This window comes from Stegostoma tigrinum, chromosome 23 (genome assembly GCF_030684315.1).
Source record: "Stegostoma tigrinum isolate sSteTig4 chromosome 23, sSteTig4.hap1, whole genome shotgun sequence".
NCBI classification, from domain to species: Eukaryota; Metazoa; Chordata; class Chondrichthyes; order Orectolobiformes; family Stegostomatidae; genus Stegostoma; species Stegostoma tigrinum.
Genome location: NC_081376.1, coordinates 4,493,079 through 4,519,258, shown reverse-complemented (window position 1 = coordinate 4,519,258; position 26,180 = coordinate 4,493,079). Strand labels below are relative to the sequence as shown.

The following is a 26,180-nucleotide window of genomic DNA, read 5'->3' as shown; positions in this document are numbered from 1 at the left end:
AAGCTACATTTATTCAGGCAAGTGAGAGTGTTGCATTGTACTCTTAACTTGTGTCTCTAAGATGGTGGTTTGGGAAGTCAGGTAGTCAGTTATCACTGTAAAATTCCTAACCCTTGTAGTCACAGCATTAATATGGTTAGAAAGTAACTTTCAGGTTGATGATAAGCCCTTAGGTATGATGAGAAAATTCAGAGCTGATATTGCTGATGAACATGTTTATAATCCACTACACTAATGTGATGTCTGTTTAATTTTGTGTTCCTTCATGCACAAATCAGGAATAAAGAAATAGGATGGCAACAGTCACTTACCTGAAATATTCTGAATTTACCAACCACTTCTAAAGATCTCTCATTTTAACAATTCCTTGAAAAGGACTGTAATGCTTGAAGATGTGTTAGTGCAATGTGTTCAGTAATTCAATAAATGAAAACAAACTAAGCACCTATTTTGCAAAAAAAAATGTATTTCACAGTTGAACATTGAAACTGTACAAAGAAAAATGCCAATAAAACACTTAATCATTCAAGTGTCACAGCAGCTATCGTAAATGTGAAATAGTGTTTTACATAATTGAACAGTTTACTTCAATTGTTCCCTTTTTCTCAAAGGCTAGGTGATACTGCAACTATTATCCAGTTTGGGTGCAGAAGGTGGCCTATCCTCAGCGTTACTGTAGGTCTCTATGCATTCTCTCCATTTTGTCAGCTTACATTTGACATAGAAAGGTGTCACAACTATTGGCCAAAATGCAAAGATTCTTATAGAAAGAAAAGAAACGCTATAGGGATTACTTACAAAACAGGGAGACAGATCTATTTAATATTTTTGTTGTGGGGGGAGAAAAAAAATGGTGAGAAAAGTGTGATAGGTGCTCCTGGCATACTATAAAATGTTAAAATAATTGGCAAAACCCTTTTGTTCTAAATGAACTGAAAAAGGACAGACAAGACCAAATATAACATTTTCCGCTCAGTTGATTTTTCATTTGGATTTCAGTTTCACCTGGAGATGCTCTTCTTGTTGACATGACAGTTTGCTCTATGTTGCTGAAATTAAGAGACAGCATACTTGGTTTGTCCAGAAGTTGCAGATGGGGATGAAATCCCCACCACTTGAACCAAGATCACCACAACCTTTGCTAATGTGGAAGACAGGTAATCAACCACTAAATCAAATGATGGTATTATACATTATGATAAAAAATATTACAAGTTGTCTATAACATAAATTAAATAGCAATACATATTAATTTGTATTAAGAATTGTGGAAAACTTATGACCTTGGCATTCAACCTTTGTTCTTAAGCGTTGTCCTCGTCTTTACAAGTTAAAGATGCAAGGCATGGTTAAGGTATGAAAAGGCCACATGCAGGACGTTGCAGGCTAGATATAGTCTATAATATTAAAAAAGGCACGGAAGTTTAGTAATGCTAGTAGATGTATAATAGCAGGAGCATTCTTTGCATTTGTACTGGTTCAATTCCTAGAGATTCTTCTTTCCACCGCACAGCAATAATATATTAGTTATGAGGACAAAAGGTAAAGATTTAAGTTCTGATCAAAGCCATGTAAACATGCCAGTACCACCTTCCTAGAAAACTGCTTTACGCTTCATTAACAGTGGCACCTGTTAGCCTCCTTACAACACTAGTTCGAAATTTCAGTGCAAATTGTCAAAAACAAAATGTCATGTGTGTCTGTTTCAACTAGCGTGTTTACTCATTGATCAACGAGAGAGAAATTCCTTTGAAAAATGCCGAGTACTTCATTTGGTCCAGTCAGAAGCTGCAAGAACTTCCATAGGGGTTCAGGTTCCAAGCTTGACCAGCTGACAAAGTTCCTGCCAAACAAGAGAGCTTGAAACAAAACATTGTCGCTAAGAGATTTTGCAGTTAGTGCGTGTGCAGCTCTGAGGTGGACTCTGTGGTGGTCGGGGGGGTTTGGTGGACCTCTTTAAGCTGTTGCCCTTGCTTCCGCCACTACTTGAGGCTAACGAATAAGAACGGCCGTGCATCATGACAGCATTCATTCCATTGGCCATGGAGAAAGACTTTAGGTGACTTTTTATGGCAACAGGTAGTGGTAGTTTGTCAATAAGGTGAACAGGTGTACAAGAAACAATGGCTCGGCAACAAAGGTCTTGCAGTGTGAAGACTGAAAAAGAAATGGGGGAGAAGTACAGTTTGAGAATATTTAATATTAGTCCATTTAAAATTCATCTGAAACATGCAGAAAACTGGATCATAAACTTTTTTAGAGAATGGTAACTTAAAGTTATGGCAACTGTTATAAAGATAAGATAAAATAAAATACAGAAGATAGTGAACCCCTCAACATTTTGGAACCATTTACTATTCATAAAGAATGGAGTAAGAGCAAACACAACATTATCAATTTTCAAAATGGTTTGCACCCATGCAAGAGCCATTTAAGATATCTGGTGATACTGCAGTTTCAAACAAGATCACCTGGTGCACAAGCCTGGCTTCAAGATTTATTTTGGATAATTTAACTCCATAAAATCTGTAAACACTATTTTTTTTAAAAATCATAAGCCAAAAAAATGGCTAAACCACAAAGAATCAATGATTGGTTGGAATGGATTGCTATTAATAAAAATCCATGCAGTGCATGTTTTGGTTAAAGGCCCACTTAACAGATAAAATGGTAAACAAGTGTCAAAATGCTCCATTTTGAAAAGAATCTTTCTCCTTTTTAAAATAGAAAAAACCAGAACTTTCTATAGATCAGTTTCAAGGCTAGTAGAGTTCTTTCTTCTGACTACTGCACAACTTTTTTTTTTAAGAAAAAAAACAATTTGGGAGATCATCTCCACATTGACAATGGACAAAAAAAACCCCAGCTTCAGTCTTGCCAAAAAGAACACTTTAATGGCTGAACATCTATTTTATTGGAAATCTCTGCTTTAAACCCATTTCTCCTGTTGGAGTCTTGCCCTTTTTGCAGGACAATTTAATATAATTAATCTTGTAAAACAGCATCAATAAATTTAAGGTTGACAGCAAATCAATCCAAAAACAGGTTGTTTGACAAATATCCAAAATGGAAACATGAAGTTCAAAGTCTCTAGTTTTTCCCTGCACTACCCAGGTCTGCTCACTTGAGGGCAGAGATAACTGCAAGCTTACATTAATTACCTCACAATACAAATTATGTCAGTTTTTCCTGTGCATTATAGCAGCAAACAGGTTCCTGAAGAATGCCAAAGTCATGAAGCAGCCTTTGGAAAAGTCACAAATTTCAAAGATCAAACTTGATATATTTTAATTTTAATCTCAAGCAAGTGATGACAACATCAGGAGAATTGGCTGAGTAATACCAACATTTGAACTCTTAAAAGTTAGGTATTCAGAACAGTCATCCAATTTAACTTATTGCTCAAAGAATCTAACAACTTAAAGAGCAGGACGCTCCTGTAGTTTTGCAATGCCAAATAAAAGGATGCAAGAGAGCAGCCAAAGGCAGTGAGGTAGCAAAAAGATAGCTTTAAAAGTCAATATGAAAAAGAATTTGTGACAACACTTGGATGCCTCAAACTCACTTTAATTTATTCCATGTTTCTTTTCCCTCCATTTATTCCTACTTTTCATCCAGAGGGTCATTTTCTCCTTTTTTGCTTCTAGTTTATGCAGTTATGATTAAGTGAAATGTCACTGGAGTTGGTGGCCCTATTAGTACCTTAATCAAATAGGCATATCAAGCCTAGGTGGTAATCCTATTGCAAACATGGAAGTATAAGAGCCAAGACAAATCTTTATCTCAGCAGCCTTCCAAGTAGGAGTGAAAATAGTTCAGATAAGCTATGAACAAATACACTTTTCTTCCTATTGAAGTGTATAAACTTCTTTAAATACATTTATGCATTTTACTTAAAACCCACAGAAGCGCAAAAAAATGAAAAATGACCCACCTCTGTTTGGTTTCCAGAACCTTTCCATACCATGTCGCATCAGCACAATCCGAGAAAGCTCGGTAAATGACTCAGTCACATTGAAGTTGCAGAGTGGACTGACTTCAAAGAATGTCATTCCATTTTTCTCAGCATAGGCTCGTGCCTGTTCAGTGGGAACCTGCCTTTTGAAGGCGAGGTGTAACCTGTTACCGACCAAAATTCTTGGTACACCAGGAGCGTGCTGAAAAGAAAATACAAAGCCAAATGGTGAATCTGTTGTCTTCTTTAACAAGCAATATTGATTCTTTTAAAGATTTGTAGTGCAAATTATTCCTAATTGATATCCAGACAATATCAGTCTTGGCCAGACAGCACTCCAAGCCAGACTAGTGTAACACATGCTGACCCTATCAGAAGATCCTATCTTGCTAATGTGATGTTAGAACTGCAGCCTTTTTCTAAAATGGGGGAAAAACAGCATTAACTTTAAACATTCAATGCTGTCCAAGCTGGCCTCCATAGACTTTAGCACATCAAAAACTCTGCTGCCTGCATAACTCATGCAAAGTCCCGTTCACTCAGCACCTTGTTCTCATTGACCTACACTGCTCAGTCCAACAATGCCTCACTTAAAAATCAATATATTGCAAATGCTGGAAAACTAAAAGAAAAAAGTGCATGTAGAATTTCTCCAGCATTTCCATATTTAGAATTCATTCTTTTCAAACCCTTCCTGGCCAAAAAAACTTCCCATCTCTGGAATTGCTCCGGTCCAATAACAAATATCTACATCAATAACACAAATATTTAGAGGCAGCACGGTGGCACAGTGATTAGTGATGCTGCCTCAGTGTGCCAGGGGCCCAGGTTAGGTCCAGTCTTGGGTGACTGTCTGTGTCGAGTTTGCACATTCTCTCCATGCCTGCGTGGGTTTCCTTTGAGTGCTCCGGCTTCCTCCCACAGTCCAAAGGTGTGCAGGTTAGGTGGATTGGCCATGCTAAATTGCCTGGGGCAGGGGGGTGGGAATGGGTCTGGGTGGGATACTCTGGAGGTTCAGTGTGGACTTGTTGGGCCAAAAAAGGGCCTGTTTCCACACTGTGGGGATTCTATGATTCTATCTGCAATTATCCAATTCTGGCATTTTCCCTGATTTCGACATAGCCAAAAAACAGGGGAAGAAAAAAAAAAGTGATGGTCTTCTGCCAAGGTGTCTCCCACCACCAAAAGGAAGGAAAATACTAAGCCTTTGCATCCAAGATTCTTAAAAATCTGTCTGACCAAAACTTCTGATTAAGTGTCCAAGCCTCAAATGGATCAATGTCAAAATGTGTACTTCTTGGTAATCATGTTACATAAAAGCCACTTTTTCTTCCTGACCTTCTCATTCGCTCACTTTCTGACCAGATCCCCTCGTTCCCTTCCACTTGTCACTTCATTGTGCTGAACTCCTCACTTCTGCTCACTACTTCCCTCTCCTATTGTACTCAAGTCTTGGTTCTCATTACACTTCTCTAGACCCCCTGTTCACGCAGAGGGCTCGACAAAGGGCAGTAAACAAAAGGGGCTGGAGGGAGTTATAAAACAGACTTAAAGGATAGAATTGAAAACAACGCACTCAGGCACACTGCTCATGGTGCGCACAGTAACTGCACTGAAACAGAGAGAGGCAGGACCAAATCAGATAAACCTTCTAATTTACAAACTGCATGAAAGAATGTGCTTTAAGACTGAGTGTGAAGACTGGAATACAAAATTCTCAAATATGATTTTTAAATCTGTCAAAATGAACAATTTTGTGTTCCATAAATAACTGCCTATCATTCTTATAGATGATAAATCAACCATTTACAGACAGACACTCTCCAATTCAGAAGATAATTAACCAATCTGCATTGAAATGTTATATATGGAGTAATGACATTTTGCAAGTGATTATCACTGATCCATGTTTGCCAGAAAAGTGGTATTTTAAAAGAAAACCCAAAGTTGCTCATGATTCCACAACTTCTGCAGTTACCCTTCTCTGCCCTCCATTTAAAATATAACTTTCCTTAGAAATTGCCATTTCAAACGACCACGAAATCCCAGTGATTTTTCTCAAAAAATATTTCACGTGGCCACAACTGAATTGTATTTTTGAAATATTCTAAAAAAGGTTAAAAGTTTGTTGATTTGAATTCTATGCAACTTTAAGAATTTTAATCCCTTGACCAATTGCTGAAGGACCATTTGTACTACGCAGATTCTGGCAATTCCCCCTTGGCAAATAAGTGAACAAATTCAAACAGGGTTTAGCAAATTAGCAAAGTTATGTCAATCATCTACATAATGAAGTCTAATCATGTAAATTGGAAGAGGCCATTTTAGAATGGAATAGAATCCCTTCATGTGGAAACAGGCCCTTCGGCCCAACAAGTCCACACCGAACCTTGGAGTATCCCATGCAGACCCATCCCCCTATAACCCACCTAATCTAAACCTACCTGAACAATACAGGCAATTTAGCACGGCCAATCCAACTAAGCTCCACATCTTTGGACTGCGGGAGGAAACCGGAGCACCCAGAGGAAACCCACGCAGGCATGGTGAGAATGTGCAAACTCCAGACAGACAGCCAGTCACCCGAGGCTGGAATTGAACTAGGGTCCCTGGTACTGTGAGGCAGGAGTGTCAGTGTCAACCACTGTGCTGCCATTTTAAAAAGGTGGAATAGCCTCAATTACAATGCAACTCTGCAGGTTGACATTCCTCCTGAACTCAGGGTACTTTTCATACTGTTTACTTTTATTTTACAGAACTCAAGAAATAGAATAGTTATTGTATTGCATCCCCTTCAGAAAGTGGCAAAAGCTCAAGCTATTTCCATGTACATCCATCCAAGAATCGTTTCTTCTTGTGGTGACAGGCTTATTTATGCATATAACTTGTTTTAGGAGTTAGTATTTTAAAGTAGAGGCATGTGGGTTTGGTCAATTAATGTGAAGGGTATTTAATTGCAGATTTCCTTCCCTTAAAAAAGGGACATTAATGAACCAGATTGATCATTTGAAAAATCCAAAATGGTTTCATGGCCATAGTTGCATCCTTAGTTCCAGATTTTACTTTTACTGAAATCAAATTCCAACATCTGCCCTGGTGGGATCTAAACCAGGTTACTAGAACAGTAGGGGAGTTTCTGGATTAACAATTAGCAATAATATAATAGTGATACCACTACTAGGCCATTGCTTCCTCTTAACTAATGACTGAGGATATCCTGGAGTGTTAAATGCAAGTTTGTTTACATTAAGGGGTTCACACAGGAGATGGAGAAAAAAAAGCTATTAGTTGTCTCACAGAAGCTAGGATGAGTAGCTTTTTAAATTTAGTTGAAAGTTTTTGAATTATTGTGGAACAGACCTGACTGAAGTTAAATGTTAGAGACATTTCTCCCAGAAAAAAAAAGGGGTTTGGCCAGAGTAGTTAACGGAATAGATTAATTCAGTATAAGAGTTTCTGGTTATGAAGACTTCCAGACTAATGCTTGGTTCTAAAGTTTCATTAATTATTCAAAGCTGAGAAAGTCTAACATCTCAGTTGACAGTCGACAGTCAAGATAAAAACCTTCATGGGAGTTACAGGACTAGAACGGACAAGAAAGAGTTAAGTCAACCTCCAGATTTGATGAAGGGAAATTTCTGAACTTTTGATTAACTAAAATGATTGCGCTCAGGAATGGATGAACATGAGTTTTACTGGAGTGTTTGAAATCTTTTAAACCATGTTATACTTAGATAGCTGAGCTTGTTTTATTTCATTTCATTTCCTTTTGCACACTTAATTTCAGTTTTATTGTTACAACTAAATCTGCAGCCTGGGTTGCTCATGTTTCTATGAATGACTATCATTCTCAATTCAGCAACATGTGATCTCAGGCCAGATTTCATTCTGGGATCTGACTTGGCAAGTATTAACATCAGCTGGCATTATAACTTAAAAAAAGCTATTGTAGATATTAGTGAACAAGTGTTTTAAAATGTTTGTCTATCTCTGCGATTTTAATGTAACTGAACCACATCTTTTTTGAAAATACAAGTTTCTGCACAATTCCAGAATCATACACTTTGGTTCAACATTTATATCCACATTAATAACAGCCATAATAACAGTCAGAATCCTGCTGACTTTTCAGCAATCCAAGTAAAAATAATGATACATTTGGTATATTACAGGATTTACAACACATGCGAGAACCAGTGCAAATAGTACACAACTGCAATGTCATTAAAGATTTCCAAAATGGATTCCAGTTACTTCATGAAAAGAAGGTGAACGTGTGATCCATGTTGCAAAATGTTAAACAATTTTGGACTGAAATGACTGAACAGGTTTTTCCAGGTCATGCTATTGAAAAATACTGCAACATTAGACCTTGCCTTCTGCAATGACTTGTATAATTACAAGATTCTAGCTTCAGCATTTACTCACCACACCCTGTAACTACCCTTCACAATAATTAAAAACCTAATCCCTAAAGATGTATTGTACTGTTCCCTGGTACCTCAGGGAGCTTATTAAGGAAGTAGATGACTCAGACAGCTAGTATGTGAAAGTTTGCTGATCTCAGCCACCTGGCATTAAGTACACAACTTCATAATTACACAAGTCAAAATATCCCATAGCACTTCATACAACAGTGGTAGTGGTGGAGCAGATGGGGAGGGGTGCAAGGGGGAAAACACTTGATTAGATGTTCAGAGAAAACTAGGTTGAGAGAAGACAGAGGGCAAGATGATAGGACAGCAGGAGTGTACACCAAAATGTGTAGAACTGAGTTGGCTGAAGGCTCCATTTTTTAAAAAAAGGTAGAATTGAGAGAGCAGGAATGCAAATACCATTTTCAATGGAGTACAGTGAGTGCACAATAGCAGACATTGGGGCTGCACAAAGTTGCAGAGATGGTAAAGGAGTATTGCTATGGAGGAACTATACAGATCAAATGTTTTGATCTTTACTTCTCAAAAAGGATGGGTAGTCAAAGGAGGTTGTAGCCTGGATACAAATGGCAATGTTTGTTAAGAGTAATTAAAATAGGGAGACCATTGATAAAGCTTTGGGAATAACTGACTGGAGAGATAGTGAATATATGGATTCATGTATTTCCATAGCAGCAGGAAATAGGGAATGGTGAATGTGAAACGTGGGATTTGAACATTAATTCAAGGCCAAGCAGGATACTGCAGTTCTACAGTGTTTCAGCCTGGGCAAACATTCAGAGGGATATGTATTAGGGTGTGGAACTTGACAGAAACAGGACATGGCAGCTTCAGTCTTGCCACAGATTAAGCTTAATATTTAAAATGGGGGGGGGGGGGGGGTCATGGCTAAGTAGGTTAAGTACGGTCAGTAATTGTATGAAAACTGGTCCAGACACTTAAATTATGCCAAAAAAGTGGGGAGAAAAAAAAAACAGGATTAAGCATGAAACTAGAGCAGACCAACAAAAGGTGAATCGATGAGATACACAAACCATTTTGGAACACCGACTAAGCAACACCTTGCTGTGACACGGAAAAAGAAAACCACTGAGGAGACAACTAAAGTGGGTTAACCATGTAGAACACCTCAGATTAAAAAGAGAACAAAAAAAAAAGGAAGAGATTATAACCACAAACATGTTGTGTTGAAGAGCTCAACAAAATATCAGGCATCCATGTGGTGTTGTAGGCCATCGCCAGCGGGTTGCGTTCAACCACAAATCTGCAACCTCAGTTCAAGTACATCCCCAACATTATCACCAGGCCAGGACATTCCCCCATGCAATTGAGTGCATGGGAGGGTATGCTAGAACTAACATCATGCATACCTTAAAAAAAAAGGAGCTGCCAACCCAGTGAAGCTGTACCACAGCACTAAACATGCCACGTAAAACAGATAGGGCTAAGCAATCCCACAACCAACAGATTAGATCAAACCCCTGGAGTCCTTTCACATACAGTTGCGAATGGTGATGGGTAATGAAAACAAACAGCACACTCCTGAAATATCCCCATCCTCAATGGATGGCAAGCCTGGCACATTATGAAAAAAGACAATTCTTAAGAATTTGCAGCCATTCCCAGGCAGAAATGCCAAGTGGTGATCCACCTTGACCTCCAAGGCCTCCAGTCAATTTGGTTCACTTCACATGACATCAAGAGTTCAAGGAATTAGGCACTGTCACAGCAATGGGACTTGTCAAAATACCAGCAATAATATTGAAAACCTGGGCTCCAGAAGTAGTTGTGTTAGTAGCCAAGTTGTTCCAGTTCTGACATTTTCATAGCAGTATGGAAAGTTTCCCAAGTACATCTTGTTCACAAAAAAGTACAAATCCAACTTAAAACAGCTCAAAAATAGACCATGGTAATTACTGGCAAATTGATGGTCAGAATTATCAAGTGTCATTTGCTCAGCAATAACTAAGTCAATGATGTTCTGTTTATGTTCACATCTGAATCCAATTACATCCTTCATCCAAAACATGGACAAAAAAAGGTCACTTCACCTCTGGTGTTGTGCTACGACTAGGTTTTAAGCAAGGCAGCATTTAAGAGTAAGGATTACATACATGTGAACATACAAATTAGGAGCAGCAGCAGTCTGCTTGGATTCTCCAACCTGTTCTGCCATGTAACAAGATCACAGCATATCTGATTATTCCATACTCATTCAATCCCATCAAAAATCTACCTACATCTGCTTAAAAGCTCGTAGTTTATGTGGGAAGTGGGGATGAAAAAAAAGCTGGAAAAAAAGGCAAATTAAATAGTTTGTCATCAAGGTAAGGATGACTTGGTCTGTATTTTCTACAGGGTTGGAGATCCAGGCTAATCGAGCCCAATGTGGTGCTAATTAACTATGTCAAATGTATTCAAAATTTCTCTCATGTCCTTTTGGTTATGATGGAAGAAGGGACTGAAAGAACGTTGACAAGAGTAGTCCATTCAGACCGTGAAAATCAATTCTGTCAGTGACCCCATCCCTAACTCCATATGGTTCATAGGCCATATAGCCTTTGACTGTCAAAATTCCCAAATATCTCAGATTTAACATCAATTACCCAAAAATTTCTTCATTTCACATCTGGATGCCCTGATTTTAGGATGATGTCCCCTCGCCTTTCATTCTCTTAAACGCAAAAGGTGGTTTGGCATCCACTCAATCTAGTTCTTTCAAAGTTCTTGTTTAGATAAAAATCTCTCAAATTTAACCAATGGAGCCCAGGTAACGGCCCTATGAACTTGCACTGTATTTGATCTCTGGCAAATTCCCAAGGCACAAGTCAAGAGTGTGATGGAACACCCAACCACACCCCCCCCCTTGCCTGGGGGAGTGCAGGACCAGCAACACTCCAAGACAAAGCAGCTTGACGTGATACAAGGCAAAGCAGCCCACTCGATTTGCATCACATCCGCAGTTGATGTTCTGTAGTAGCAATGTGTATCATTTACAAAATACACAACAGGCATTCACCAAGATCCTTACAGAGCACCTTCCAAACCCATGACCACTTCAATCTAGAAGCATTATCAGAATATTGTGAGCAATTCTGGTCTCCCTGCTATAGTAAGGATATTGTGAAACTTGAAAAGGGTGCAGGGAAGATTTAAGGACATTGCCATGGTTGGAGTGTTTGAGCTATAGAGACACAGTCTGAACAGGCTGGGGCTATTCTCCCCTGCAGTGTCAGAGGTTGAGGGGTGACCTGATAGTTGAAATAATTGATGGACATGGATAGGGTGAATATATTAAGGTTTTTTCCTCCAGGGTGGGGCAGTCCAAAACCTAAGGGCATAGGTTTAAAGTAAGAAGATAAAGATTTTAATAAGGGACTTAGGGGGCAACTTTTTCCATGCAGAAGGAAGTACATGTATGGAATAAGCTGTCAGAAGTATTGTTGGAGGCTGGTACAATTACAACAACATTTAATAAAAAGGCATCTGGATGGGTTTATGACTAGGAGAAATTTGGAGGAAAAAAATGGGCCAAGTGGAGCTAGATTAAGTTAGGATACCTGGTCAGCATGGATGAGTGGGACCGAAGGATTTGTTCTGTGCTCTCTCTATGACTATAACAAAGAGAAAAGATACATGGGACCACCACCTCCTGTATGCTTCTTTCTAATCCACACACCACCCTGACTTGGAAATATCAGTTGTTCAGTGGTGCTGGGTATAAACATGAAACTTCCTCCCTCACGGTATTGTGGGTACACCTACACCAAATGGACTGCAGCATTTTAAGTTAACCACCTTCAAAAGCAACTAGTGATACCTACATCCAATAAAAAACAAAAATGTTTCTTGAAAAGGAGGAGTGGTACCCAGAGGTGTGAACAGTACACCAAATATGTAGTTTATCATGACGTTGACTGTATTGGGCTATAGCAATACTGACCTGTTTGCACCCTAGCGCTTTAGAAAAGGTGATGTTCCACCTGGCTTTTTCATTTTTCTCCCTCAACATGGCCATTTTAAGTGAACATCTGAGCATAAACACAACAAACTAGAATAGAGACTACATGACACATTAGGGACACAGGCTATTCTTCACAAGAGGAAGAATATATCTACCGCTGGGCTAGATTACCAGAAGTGAAGCATAATTCATGGCGAGCTGGGACTGAGTGCAGAGTAACTGCTGCCCATACTGGTGTAGTTTAGCCAGTAAATTTCAAACTCAAGATAATTCCAATGGAAACTAGTTTTACTTATTTCGCCATTTATAGACTTTGGGGGTGTAAATTTGAAATGTAACTGTCTTTGAAATACTACGGAGGCTAGTTTTCCTTTCTGTAGAACGGAAACGAAAGCAGGAAATAAGTCATTCATCCTGGCAGTGGAAAGGAAACACACCCCTAAAGGAGGAATAACATAACATTCTCATCCAAGTTTTATCTATTAAGAAATGTGACTGTCAGTACAATTAGTAGTAAAATATCTATATTTTGCCTTCATTGAAACACTATCCATTGAAAGAGGACAGAAGAAACAGTACTGCAAACAGCGAACATTTACTAGAAATGTTAGGAGCATTTACTGAACATGCAATGAGGCAACAATGGATACAGAACTGAAGATTCAGTGTTCTACAGGCTGAACTTTTTAAACTGTACATCTGTCTTTGTATCCTTAGTGAAACAAAAAGAGGTGAAAATCAACCATATTCTAAAACTTGTGCATAGAAAATTAAAATCATAGAAGGCACAAACAAAGGAGTCATTTGGCCCATTTCTCCAGTGCCAGCATTTTATAGTTAAAATAGCTGTGTTTATTGCTACCAGAACGACAGGAAGTACACAAGAGACGTGTGCATATTTGATGACTGTTCCTTCTGGAAGTAAAAGATTTAACTGCTATATGAAAACTTAACTTTTTTTGCAGTGTTGACAATTTTACCACAAATTGGCAGGAAATCTTTTCCAAGGTTGGTGCTGTGACAAATCAACCACAGCCAAGTGCTAGAAGATTACATAGAAGTTGAACAAGGCCAGGGTCATTTGTTTACCCAAAGAGATAAAGCAATCTCGTCTCTTTTCCTTTCACAACCCTAAAAGCATGGTGATTTTCACATGTTCTTTATATACATAGTATCTTAATTCAGTCTTTTGAATTGTAGCTCATTTTCATGTTCAACTTCACAACAGGGCTGCATTTTATAGAACAAACTCTAATGAAAGGCTTGTGACTCAATGTTAACTATTTCATTCTTGCTGTGTTGTCTGGACAACTGATTATTTCTAGCATTTTTCAATGTTAGATTTTCAGTACCTGCAGTGTTTTGCTTTTGAAGAAAATGATTTAGCATGATTAATCAAGTGTAAATTAGTTTAAGTGTAACTCCAAACACAATTCTAAGTTACTCATTAACAAACAAGAGTACCTCACCTCATCGATCTCCTTGATCCAGCGGTCAATCCCATCAAAAGACCATCGATTAGTGATGTCATAAACTAAGAGTATACCCTAAAGAAACAAAAACCTTTTCATTGCAGTTCTATTTTTAAGTAGAAAACAGCTAAATGCATTGACATGAGGTTTATTAACAAAACTAATGCAAATTGCAGTTAACAACTTCTGATTTTACATTAATGGGAATAAAAGAAAACAGTAGGGTATTCTGGAAATTTCTCAGGCAGCAATACATAATCCAAATAAATAAATAGTGTTACAATGCAATTCTCTGAAGGATATAACTTAGGATAAAAATTGCATTTATTTCATTATTTGTCTTCACAATTAGTTTTGAATCACAATGACAAATTACATAAAAAGGGGCTTCAGTAACATTAAGTTGCAACAGCATGCCATAAACATGAATAATAGAACAATATTAAATAAGGCTTATTTTCCATCACTTCTTAATATTAGAATTACATGATTTTGGAAGCAAGTCAGTAAATAGCACCTATGCAATGTGACAATTAAGGATGTGTCAAAATTATGGCAAATGGATTTAAGTATGAAGTCACTCACTATTAGACAGCTAACATGGAAAGGCAGCGTACTATAACTGGCACAAATGACAGCTCAAGCAGCAGGAAGGCTGACATTCATACAGACAAATCTCCATAGTATCCTAATGCTGGTGAGAGTTTCAAAAGCATATAGATTATGTGTTAATAAATCATGGAATATATACAAAGCAGACAATGCTAAAACTTGATTAATCAATAGTGGAGCCTCAGCAGGAATATGGTGGACAATTCTGATCACAATACTTCAATGATGTCATGATTTTAAGAGAATACACTGTTTATTGGATAGGAGAAAGTTTCAAATAATGAGCAATGTGCCCATTAAGCTACATATGTGCACTGCTAGCAGTACCTTGCAGGCTTCAGCACAAGTTCAGTACCATTCAAAACTTTTAACAGTACACCACACCACATTTTAAAGACAAACAGGAGTTATATTTAGGATACATCAAGTATTCTTGGAACAGAAAAGGCCACAAGCTGACTGGAGAGGGGGAGAGGGGGAGAGGGGGAGAGGGGGGGACACGCGCGATTTTAAAGACCAGAATCCTTGGTAAAAAGAGGAATACCTTCCCTATGAGTGGGCCACAGATTTATAATTGATGAAAAGGATCTAGAGGTTGAGAATTTTTTCTCAAAGTTATCAGAATCTGGAAGATTGTATCAAAGAGAGGCGAGTGAAGTGGATTCCATAAATAATTTGGAGTTGATGATCTTACAAGATTACAGATAAAAATGTGGGGATGTGGGACTAAGCAATAACACTTTTGCAAAGAGCACAGATACACCAGATAAGAGATACAAACAGAGTGCAGAGACACTGATTCTATATGTGGTGTTATACGAAGTCAGTAGAGCTATAATGAACAGCAGAATTAAAAAGGATGTGTCATTTAACAATAATTTGTGTTTGTGTAATGTCTTTAGAGAAAAAAGGACCAAGCCTCTTCACAATAACAAAGCGTGGGGCTGGACGAACACAGCAGGCCAAGCAGCATCTTAGGAGCACAAGCTTTTGGGGTTTCCTCTGAATTACCCAGGTATCGGGTTGCTGATGTTAGCCATGTGATTAGAATGGTGAGCAAACTGAAGAGGTGTGCAACGGGGTAAGGGAGCCCAAACTACTTTTTTCTGTGAAGTTACATCAATATACATGTATTGAAAACAAAAACTTATTTATTAGAACAGAAGTGAAGCGAGTGTGTTCTGGAGTCCTAGCTAATATTCTTCACCAACAATCACAACTAAGAGAGGTCTTTTATCTCATTGCTGTTTGTGGCACATTGCTATCACAAATGCTGTATTTGCATACATAACAGTTACTCTATTCCAACGGTAGACTGCTGGCATTAAAGTGCTTTGTTGTATCCTGAAATTGTGAAAACTGATCTACATCTACAAACGATATCAGAGATCATAGGAATTGCAGGTGCTGGAGAATCTGAGACAAAGTGTAGGGCTGGATGAACACAGCAGGCCAAGCAGCATCAGAGGAGCACAAAAGCTGATGTTTCGGGCCTAGACCCTCCCCCGTTTCTGATGGAGGGGGAAAAGGGTTCTGAAATAAATAGGGAGAGAGGGGGAGGCAGATGGAAGATGGATAGAGGAGAAGATAGGTGGAGAGGAGACAGACAAGTTAAAGAGGCAGGGATGGAGCCAGTATCTTTTCTTTCCTTTAAAGAAGTAGAAATTATAACTCAGCTCCGAATATGTAATCTGAAAACTGACAGAGGTTGAGTGGTGGAAATAGTAAGCACATGTGAAACTTGATCAAATTAGGGTCACCACACCTCAGGCTAAATGGAGAGGTTGAGAAGTCAGGCGTATCTGGAGACACTTCAGCTGCTGTGGGAATTGAACTTGTGTTGCTGTCACACCGCATTAGCCATTCAGCTAACTGACCCCTTCTAGCCCTACTTTACATAGGGAACAACCACCCAGAATGAAAACTAGCTCACAGATAAAAGGAATATTTTATTTCATATACAACAATTATGAACATTAAGCCAATACAATTGAATTGATCAGAAGCAATAACAGAATATCTTTTAATCAGCTTCCACATTAAAATTTCTATTTTCACAGCTATTTTCTTTTATGGAGCAGAATTAGTTAGCCATGGAGTGTGCTATGTAAGTAAATCCAAATTATTTCTGATTAGCACAATTCGGTTGGTTGGTTTCTTTCCAAGATTAAAGACCCCAGCCTTGAACAGATCTGCAACTAAACTTCTGACTTTATTATGAATCACAAGTCACAACCCACAACCACAGTTTAGAATTGATAGCTGAACCTGAATGCCTATTTCTGCTTCTAATTATTACACTGTCCTTCCTGCACAGTGGCACTTTCATAAGAACAACGGACCACAAAACTTTGGGGAAGTTGCTAAACATGCATCTTAATTTAGAACATAGAACATAGAACATAGAACAGTACAGCACAGAACAGGCCCTTCAGCCCACAATGTTGTGCCGACCATTGATCCTCATGGATGCACCCTCAAATTTCTGTGACCATATGCATGTCCAGCAGTCTCTTAAATGACCCCAATGACCTTGCTTCCACAACTGCTGCTGGCAACGCATTCCATGCTCTCACAACTCTCTGCGTAAAGAACCTGCCTCTGACATCCCCTCTATACTTTCCACCAACCAGCTTAAAACTATGACCCCTCGTGCTAGCCATTTCTGCCCTGGGAAATAGTCTCTGGCTATCGACTCTATCTATGCCTCTCATTATCTTGTATAAAATATGCTCCAATATATTTCTCAAATATGCTCCAGAAAAACTCAAGTCTGATTTGTCATCTTTCTGCATTTGCATTCATTAAATCTCATTTGTTTGACTACAAGTTGTAGTCAATCGTTCACCAAGGTGCGAGATGTCCATTTGGACCACTTACTGGAAATGTGAAAAAGTACTTACATGAACAGAATATTTGAGCAAAAGGGACTGAAGGGAAGTGGCCAAATGACAATAAATTCAGGGAAAAATATACAGAGAAAGTACAATTGACTGATGTTATCAAAAGTAAATCAAGGTCTCCAGTAGAGGTATTTCTACTCAGATTTTTTTAAATCTCAAAATGAAACAAAAGGGAACTGCTCCTCCAAACACAGGTGGTTCTCTCCCATGCTTGCTGCTGATTGGCCAGGGAGAGGGGGCCAGAGGAGCACAGAGGTAGGGCGTGGGCCAAAGGACTTGAGCCGGGAGTCAGCCCAGTTCTGCCAAGCCTGGCAAAAGGGGTGCAAATTTTGCCGGGTAGCTGTCCACTGTGCCAGGTCACTGAACCCAATTGGAATAGGGAAGCCACAGGGAGGGCTTCGGAGGTTGGAGGAATACTCAGCTAATTATGGAAAACTGAGTCAGAGTAATGAATTATTAGCAAGTAAGGCAGCATTTGTTCTGGAGCTGTATTTTGAGAAACAGTACAGTGGATGGTTATTGTAATGAAGTTAAGAGATACAATTTTAAAGTACCAACTGCTTGTTCAAAAATATTCCAAGTTTGTGAGCATACACTGGATATACATTTGCGATGACTTCAGTCTCCAGAGGGTGTGTTTAGTTCTGAACAGAACTGTCAGTTATTTTGCACAATTATACCTGTTATTTTATGCCAATTTAAATAGGAAATTAAACACCTTCCTTGTGCATCATGGCTTTAAATTTCATGACAATTGAGAATAGCGATGTATCCTAATTTGCAGTGTCCGAATACTGTATACATCACCACAAATACAGAAGATACTGTCACTACACGATTGCATCACTTGAAGAGTTAATGAGAATTACATAAATGAATAAAGATGGCAATGACACTGGGTGACTCCTAATGGGCCCCCTACTGCAGATCTTACTTTGAAAGAGATTTCTTATAACCATTCTACACTTTAAAAACTTAAATTCCACATTCACACCTCCTGTGCAATTAACCTGTATACCTTACAGATCATAGGGTGCTTGGACAGAGTATGTCCTTGCTGATTGTGATCTGCCTGTAATGCTCAAAGCTTTTCACTATACTTAAGTAAAAATGATATTAATTCTAATCAAAATCAAAAATCAGATGGCTGAAAACTATAAAGTAGCCCTCAAGGGGAATTCTCAAAACAAACTGTGCAACTTGGTATTATCAGTTTAGTCCCTGGAGTATGGCAACTTTGTGGTTCAGTAGTGTCACTAAGGGTACAACTGGAGATGTAATGCTAAAAACACCTTAATGGTCCTTCCAAAATCCTTCTAAACCACTGAAGGCAGCTGCGCACGAAAGAGATGTCATCACCTCTGCGATGTTACCTTTTCTCACAGCAGTTTAAAACTGGGGGCATCAAGGTGTTCCCTGGCCGAATAGTAGTAGCAGCAGCAGCTTATGTTAACAAGCAGGCATGTTTTTGACTGCACTGTTAATACTTGTACACAGCAAACCATGAGCTAAAAGCACTAATATCCATCAATTTTAAGTTTTCAGACAGCAAAATAAATGATTAAAATGATAGAAACTGAAAAGAAGATAAACTGAGGTAATAATCTGATATTATAAAAGAACTGTCACCCTAATTTTTTGAATCAGCTTTTTCAAAAGAATGGCTGGGTGTTAGTAGCAAATGTGAAGTTTGTCAACCATTAAAATCCAGTTAAACTTCATTTAATGGTGCAATTTAAGGATTTTTACACAAACTAACAAGAGCTGAAGTTCCATCAATCCAACTGATTCTCAATGATTAGTTTTGAGATAACCCAGCATACTGTCTGGAGTATATGAATCACTTTGGAGAGTGTACATGCGCAAAAACAATGTAGAAATCAAAATGCTGCGCCAGTTTCCTGACCCCTACAAACAGCTGGGCAACCAGCGTTGTTAAAATAGTTAATTTTTTTTCTAAGTCTTCATTAAGCAGAATGACAGCAGAGATGGGGGTGGAATATCTTCTCATTGTGGGCACACAGTGCCTTGGAGTCAAGAATTCTTGGGTAACAGAATCACTAACAATAAGAAACATGTCCTTTGTGTCCACACTGGCCATCAAACATCTAGCTATTCTATTCTAATGTACTTTTTACATTTGGTCCTTAGCCTAGCATCCCATGGTATTTTACACAGCCTAAATACTTGAATGTCTTCAGAGATCCAGATGCCACTCATCTTTTGGGTGAAAAATTTCTCAATTTTCTCAAACCTCCTCGTCCTTTCCTTAAAAGCTGTGCTCCCTGATTAATGATCCTTCTGGGGAAAGGGTTCCCCAGTCTGCCCCTCAGCTTTGTTCACCCTAAAATCAGGCTACCCCTCAGCCTACTTTGCTTTCTAAGGGAAATAACACCAACCTACTCTCTTGAATCACACCTCCCCAGGCAACATCCAGGTGAATCTCCTCTACACCCACTTTACAGTAGTCACATTCTTCCTAGAGCACAGTGATGAGATGCATATTAATACTAGTTATATAGTGTTAAATACAGCTCAATCATAACCTCCTTACTGTTGTAACTAAAGGCAAATATCACATATGCCACCTAAACCACCTTCAAGAATCTACGGACAACATGGCATTGTTAGATGAAACAACCGTTTCCAAGATAACAGATAATCTGCAACTTCAGTAGTGTACCCATAAAATTTCAATAATGTATTACTAATTAATCTGCTTTAATTAAAGCAGATGTTTACTGTTAATTTGACAACATCTGAAATCCAAATTATTCAAATTGCATCCATTTCTGATGTTGTGCAATTGACAAAGATGTGCTATACAGGAAACCTAAAGACTCAGTTTTTATCAATACCAAGACAGTTATGCAGTTCATCAGATCTCCATAAGCAATATCACAAACTTGTCTGTTACAGAAAAGAGAGATTTAAAGCTATTTCATGACACAGATTGTCAATAGATCCAGCAGACCCCTGGGTGATATTTATTGCACACATTTGAAAAAACATGTAGCCACACAGAACGCAACTATAGTCACAGGTATACCGCAACAAAAACGTGCCTTAGACTTTTAGCACATCGATACATGTACATATAACTTGCAACTGAAATAAACAAAGATTTCAAATGATGGCAGGTGTTTTGAAACACAAAGCAGTCAAAAAATATTTCCAGACAATTAGATTAAGTGATTCCTCCTTGAATAGCATACCTGTGCACCTCTGGAATAGGATCTAAAGATTGTGCAGAACCGCCCCTGACCTGAAGTGTCCCTAAAACAAAGAACAAGTTTATCAACAACATTCTTTCAAAGCAATTCACCGTTAAAGGTAAACCATGCAGATGAAAGTTTAATATACTTATTAAAAATTTCTTTGATAAGGGAGAAAATACCCTGAGATTTATCCATTATTGTTATAATTAATCTTAGGAAACAGAATGTAGATTTAAGGTAAAAATAAAGGCAAAGAACTACAGATGCTGGCAATCTGACGTGCAAGCTTAAGTGCTAGAGAAACTCTTGGGGGTGGGGTGGGGGGGGGTGGTGGTGGAGGAGGAGGAAAGGTGAAGGGGAGAGAAAATCCAGTGACCCTGTCATAAATGACAACAGTTGGAATGAGGTGCTATTTATGCCAGTGAACTCTAAAAACATTAGCTCTGCTTCCTGACAGATACTGCCGGATGTACCAAGTTTCTTCAGCACATGTTGTGGATTTTAGTATTGTGCTGCTGAGGCTTACTTGTGCCATTGCAATATTTTTGATCTATATGACCATTTATAAAAGCTACATCTTCATAATGTTTCAAATTCTTTGTGCGAGCCCTAAAAAATATGCATTGCTGGGTCTTATGTCATAACAGCTTCTCCCAGTCCCTAAAAATCCTGTCTTGAAAACCATTATGCCTGCTGCATTTTATTAGCCGTACTATCAGGTGCCAAAGCCAACAATAGTAAAGTGATAATAGGATTCTCCAGCATCTGCAGTTCCAAGATAACAACGGTGGAGAGCTGGAAGAACACAGGCAGGCCAAGCAGCATCTTAGGACCAGGAAAGCTGATGTTTCGGGCCTAAACCCCTTCTTCAGGGCGAAGGGTCTAGCCCGAAAGGTCAGCTTTCCTGTTCGGCCGGCTGTGTTCATCCAGCTTTACACCTTGTTATCACCAACAATAGCAGACAAAGTTCTGGACTTCGCTTTCAGCTTCATTTTGATTTTTAGGCAAACTATATTTTAAATCTGATCTGGTCAGCTAAAATAAACTCCAAACAGCTGAAAAACAAATGTTTGCTTCTTACTTCATGAACACCAATGTACTTACACCCAAATTAAAATAAACATTGCTTTTGGGGGGTCTCTTCATGCGAGTTTTTAAAAAGTTGTGTTTATTCACACATGGGACGTGGGAGTGGCTGGCTGGTTAACTGGCAAACATTTATTGTCCATTCCTGGTTGCCCTTGAGAAGGTAGTGGATGAGTTGTCTTCTTGAATCATTGTGGTCCATGTGCTGTTGGAGGAATTCCAAGATTTTGGCCCACTGACTGTGAAGGACAGCAATATTTCCAAGTCAGGATGGCATGGGGCTTGGACGAGCACTTGGGTTCCCACATATCTGCTGCTCGTCTTGCTAGATTTAAGTTGTGGGTTTAGACTTACACAGCACCTTCCAGTTCCACAACCTGTACTATTTAGGAGTAAAAAAGGGCAGCAAATAAACTACAACACCACCATTGCAGGTTCTGCTCCAAAAACAATTCGCCATATAGACTTGGAAATACATCCCATTTCTAAGCCTCGTGATCAGTGGCACTTGCCTCTATCAAGAGAGTAGATCTACTGCCTCTTCCCCAAAAGCTGGCTCTGCCAGTATTATGCAATGTTTTACCGCGCACATTTATTGCTGTCATACACAAAACAAAGAAAGCTGCTACCTCTACCTTAAGTTTAGGGATCCTTTGAGCGAACGGTTGCCTCTGCCCTGAAGGTTGAGTCAGAGCCTTTGTGGGACATCATTGTATTCCTGCTCCTCAGCTCAATGGTCTTAGTTCAAACTCCTTCCAGGAACACTCTTCTCCAGGCTTCTTCAATTTTTATCTCATGTGTGCAATTCTCTTTATTTTGAAAATTTGATTTCGGCCATACTGATGGTAATCTCTCTACACAGCTCTGTTGACAGATTGCTTCACTGACTTCAGTTTCAATGACCCCAATTGCTTACATCTGATCTTGCAACGTGCTCCAATCAGTGGCAGTTTCAGAGGGGATACCCCATGGTAGGCTCCTACTTTTTTTTGGAGGGGGGCAGGAAGCAGGAGGAGGAAAGAAGGCGACAGTGACTGGCATCCCTTCTTTATTCACGCATCTTGCTCACTGTTTACTCTTCCATTGCAATTTTACTAGCTTTTGATTCCCACCGTCAACAGCCTCAGGATGTAAACCATGTCAAATGTCCTCTGGCAGATTTCCCACAGGTTTGTGGTGGTTAAGGTTAGGTCCAAGAGAAACACCGGAGAGCAACCTTTTCACAAAAGCACTACTTCGCTTTATTGCTTAGCTCAAGGCCTCTCAAAGCTCTGGGTTTCCATTGTTGCCTTTAAGAACTATGAAAGTGACCAGTAGCCAATGAGGCAGAGGACAAAGCCCTGGAAAATCGATCCAAAAAAAAAAATCCCACATGGGGAAGTGGAAGTCTAAATTGTTAATCCAGAGATCCAAGCAATGTGCTGGGAACCCAGGCTCAAAACCCAGATGAAGAAATTTGAATTCAATAAAAATCTGGAATTGAGAGTCTGAGTGACCATGAAAGCATTGTTGATTGTAGGGAACAACAGATTTGGTTTTTCAGAGAAGTTAACCACTATCTTACCTGGTCTAGACTACCTGTGTCTCCAAACCCATGGTAACGTTCATGACTCTTAACCGCATTCTTAATTAACTAACTGCCCGCATCCTATGAATGAACATTAAAACATTCTCTTGCCAAATGCATAGAATCCACATTGTTAATGAACTCAGATAAGATGGGGCAGTACATGACCAGAATGAGCACGTGCCAAAACAACTCAACTGCAATGATGCTACTTAAGTGAAACATTCATATGGAGGGCAGAAGTGTACTTCAAGGACATCCTGAAGGTCTCACTGAAGAGTTTCAATATTGGGAGATTGCTTTGTAAGAGGAAGATTCGTCAACAATACCATCTCCTGTCAGCAAGAGTTGCAAACGTGAGCTCTGTAAATGCAGTGTTTCAATAGAAAAAAAGTCTTCCCAACCAACAATACATGCGCACATGGAACAAACCTTTGAAAGTTCAAATTTGTACCAATTAATGGTCTTTAACTGCACTGTAGGGATTCTATAATTTTAAATATCAGCTGACATTTTAAGGGGGTATTTGGTCCAGAGACTGCACTGACCCTCCAAAGTACTTTAAACCTTTCCCCATAATCTCATATTTACCATTCAGCATGCACACTATGGGGCAATTCAGCATTGCCAATCCACTTAACCATGCAGCTTTGGACTGTGGGAGGAAACAGCATCATACAGACACAAGGAGAATCTGCAAACACCACAGTTGCAGAAGGCTGACTGAATCCCAGATCCCTGGCACTAAGGCAACAGTGCTAACCACTGAGCCACTGTCACTGAATTCTCTAAATCCATGGCCATCTTGAGAAAGGAGGATAATCACACAATGAGTGAAGAGCTTTGAACCAAAGTTGAGGAACTGAAGTCGTAGCCACCGACATTAAGCCACAAATGGGAGAACTGCCTGGACACTTCGAACCAGGGGCAGTTGCATCTCTCAGACTGATTAAGCAATTCAAATTTAGACTGTGATCAGGGAGAGGGGGAGAGGGGAGGGGGGGGAAAACAGAGAGGGACACTACAAGGCAGTTATAGGTTCTTGGGTGCAGCACGCAACTGGCCTCTTGGCCCTTGCAATTACTGTTACAAGGTCCTTGCAAGCTGTGTGCACGCGAGTGGGAGCTGCAGTGAAGATGAACAAACTGAGCAGAAAACAAGAACACAGTATTGGTAGGACAGTATAAATTACAGACACATCAAGACTAGAGGACGGATACAGTGGGGGTCAGGCAAAGATTTATCAAATGAATATTAAAAACTGCAAACAGTTCGAGGGGGGATAAAAGTACTAGAAAAGGCTAATTTATTGGATTTTTGCTTAAATTCAGGCTGTATCACAAAATAACATGGATTTAAACATCAGTGTTAATGGGTTTAATTTTATAGCCATTATGAAATCATAATTACACTGGATTAAAGCTGGGAAGTACATATTCAAGAGTATGTGAATGGACAGACAGAAAAAAGAATAGCTTTGAAAGCACAAGATGTTTAGGTTTGATAACAAGGAATGATCTTGCATCAGATTACATGGAAAGTGTATAGGAAGTAGTACAAAATTACAAGGGAAAGACAACACTGGTGGGAGGATTTACAGAATAACTAACAATACTGTAGGTCAGAATAAAATCAGGAGATAATGACAGCACATTGAAAAAGTAGCACATTAATCATAGGTGACCTTAATCCAACTGGGGGGAGAAAACAAAAAATGTCAGAGGTAACTAAAGGAAGAATTGATAAGGTATATTTGGGACAGTTCCCTACAACAAAGTGTTGTGGATCCAAACACTAATTAGGCTGATTTAGATCTGATAATGCATACTGAAGCAGGTTTAATTCAGTCCTTATCGTAAAAAGATCCCCTGGGGAACAGTGCCCATAACATGCTACAACATATTCAGGTTGTGTGTTAAGAATTTGGATTGGAAACAACAGTACTAAAAACTTGAATAAAGATTAGCTGGAGTGGACTAGGGGAAAAAAGGTGTTTTGCACAAAATATGGGTTATGAATAATGACAGACGTTTTAGGAATTAGACTGGAAGCAAATACATAACCCTATGAGGAAGAAAGATTCTAGACAAAAGAAACTACGCACTGTATTCATTCCTTGATTTAACTATATGGCCAATACCTGTAGGAAAAGAGGATATAGATTGAACACCATCAATATTCTGGAAATAACAAGCCTACTCAGTATAGCCACAATCTTCAGCAATATCACATTATAAAAACAATATTAAATCTTACCAGAGCTCTAGCTTTACACGCCTGCCATCCAGCAGGATTGTAGTGGTCTTGTAGTCAATTCTGCAAAAGGAAAAAAAAAATCACTGAACAATTGTACCTTATTTCATTATTTGACTTCAACATTTGTAACTTGATAAGATAGATAAGTAAATTGATAATAAATATAATGTTCCAATCTGATAACATTTTCAATTTGTCAGACCTGGTAACAACTGTGCCAACAACTTATCAGCAGGTTTAATAACAGTGAGGGTTAAGGAAACATTGTCTCCGACTTCTCATTCTGTGGGCACCTTGGAGTCTCACACGCAGCATCAGCTTCCAGAAGCTGAAGTCACGCAGCAGCACGACAATTACTAGGATAGAACATTGGGTTAGACGCAAGAAAAAAAATGGAATGCAGAAAGATCAGAGGTGGTTATAGTGGGTGAGGGTAGCAAAGAGGTGGCCGAAGTCCTGCTCTGAACAGCAGTCATTATGGGAAACATTAGTTTGTTTTGCTCCACAGATATTGTCAGACCTATAGAGTTTCTCCAGCATTCCTTGTTCTTACTTCAGATTTCTAACATTTGCAGTATTTTCATTTTACTGGTGCATTTATTTTACCTAGCTTCTTAAAGCAAGTTACTTCATTGCAGGATTCTCCTTCAAGCCCTATTAAAGGAATTCATGCAAGCATTCTCTCTGGCACACCTTAAAAAACCAATTGGT

At 39.0% G+C, this 26,180-nt stretch overlaps 1 protein-coding gene across 1 annotated transcript in view; it reads right to left on the bottom strand.

Moving 5' to 3' along the window:
- Positions 1–446: 446 nt before the first annotated feature.
- The window catches only part of rab40c (RAB40c, member RAS oncogene family), a 73,395-nt gene continuing 47,661 nt past the window's right edge, over positions 447–26,180 (bottom strand). The window contains exons 2-6 of the mRNA XM_048552177.2: positions 25,470–25,530; positions 20,558–20,618; positions 13,825–13,902; positions 3,935–4,157; positions 447–2,157 (exon numbers count right to left, since the gene is read on the bottom strand). Coding sequence (XP_048408134.1) covers positions 1,880–2,157; positions 3,935–4,157; positions 13,825–13,902; positions 20,558–20,618; positions 25,470–25,530 — 701 coding nt within the window. The 3' untranslated portion in view covers positions 447–1,879. The remainder of the gene's footprint in view (positions 2,158–3,934; positions 4,158–13,824; positions 13,903–20,557; positions 20,619–25,469; positions 25,531–26,180) is intronic.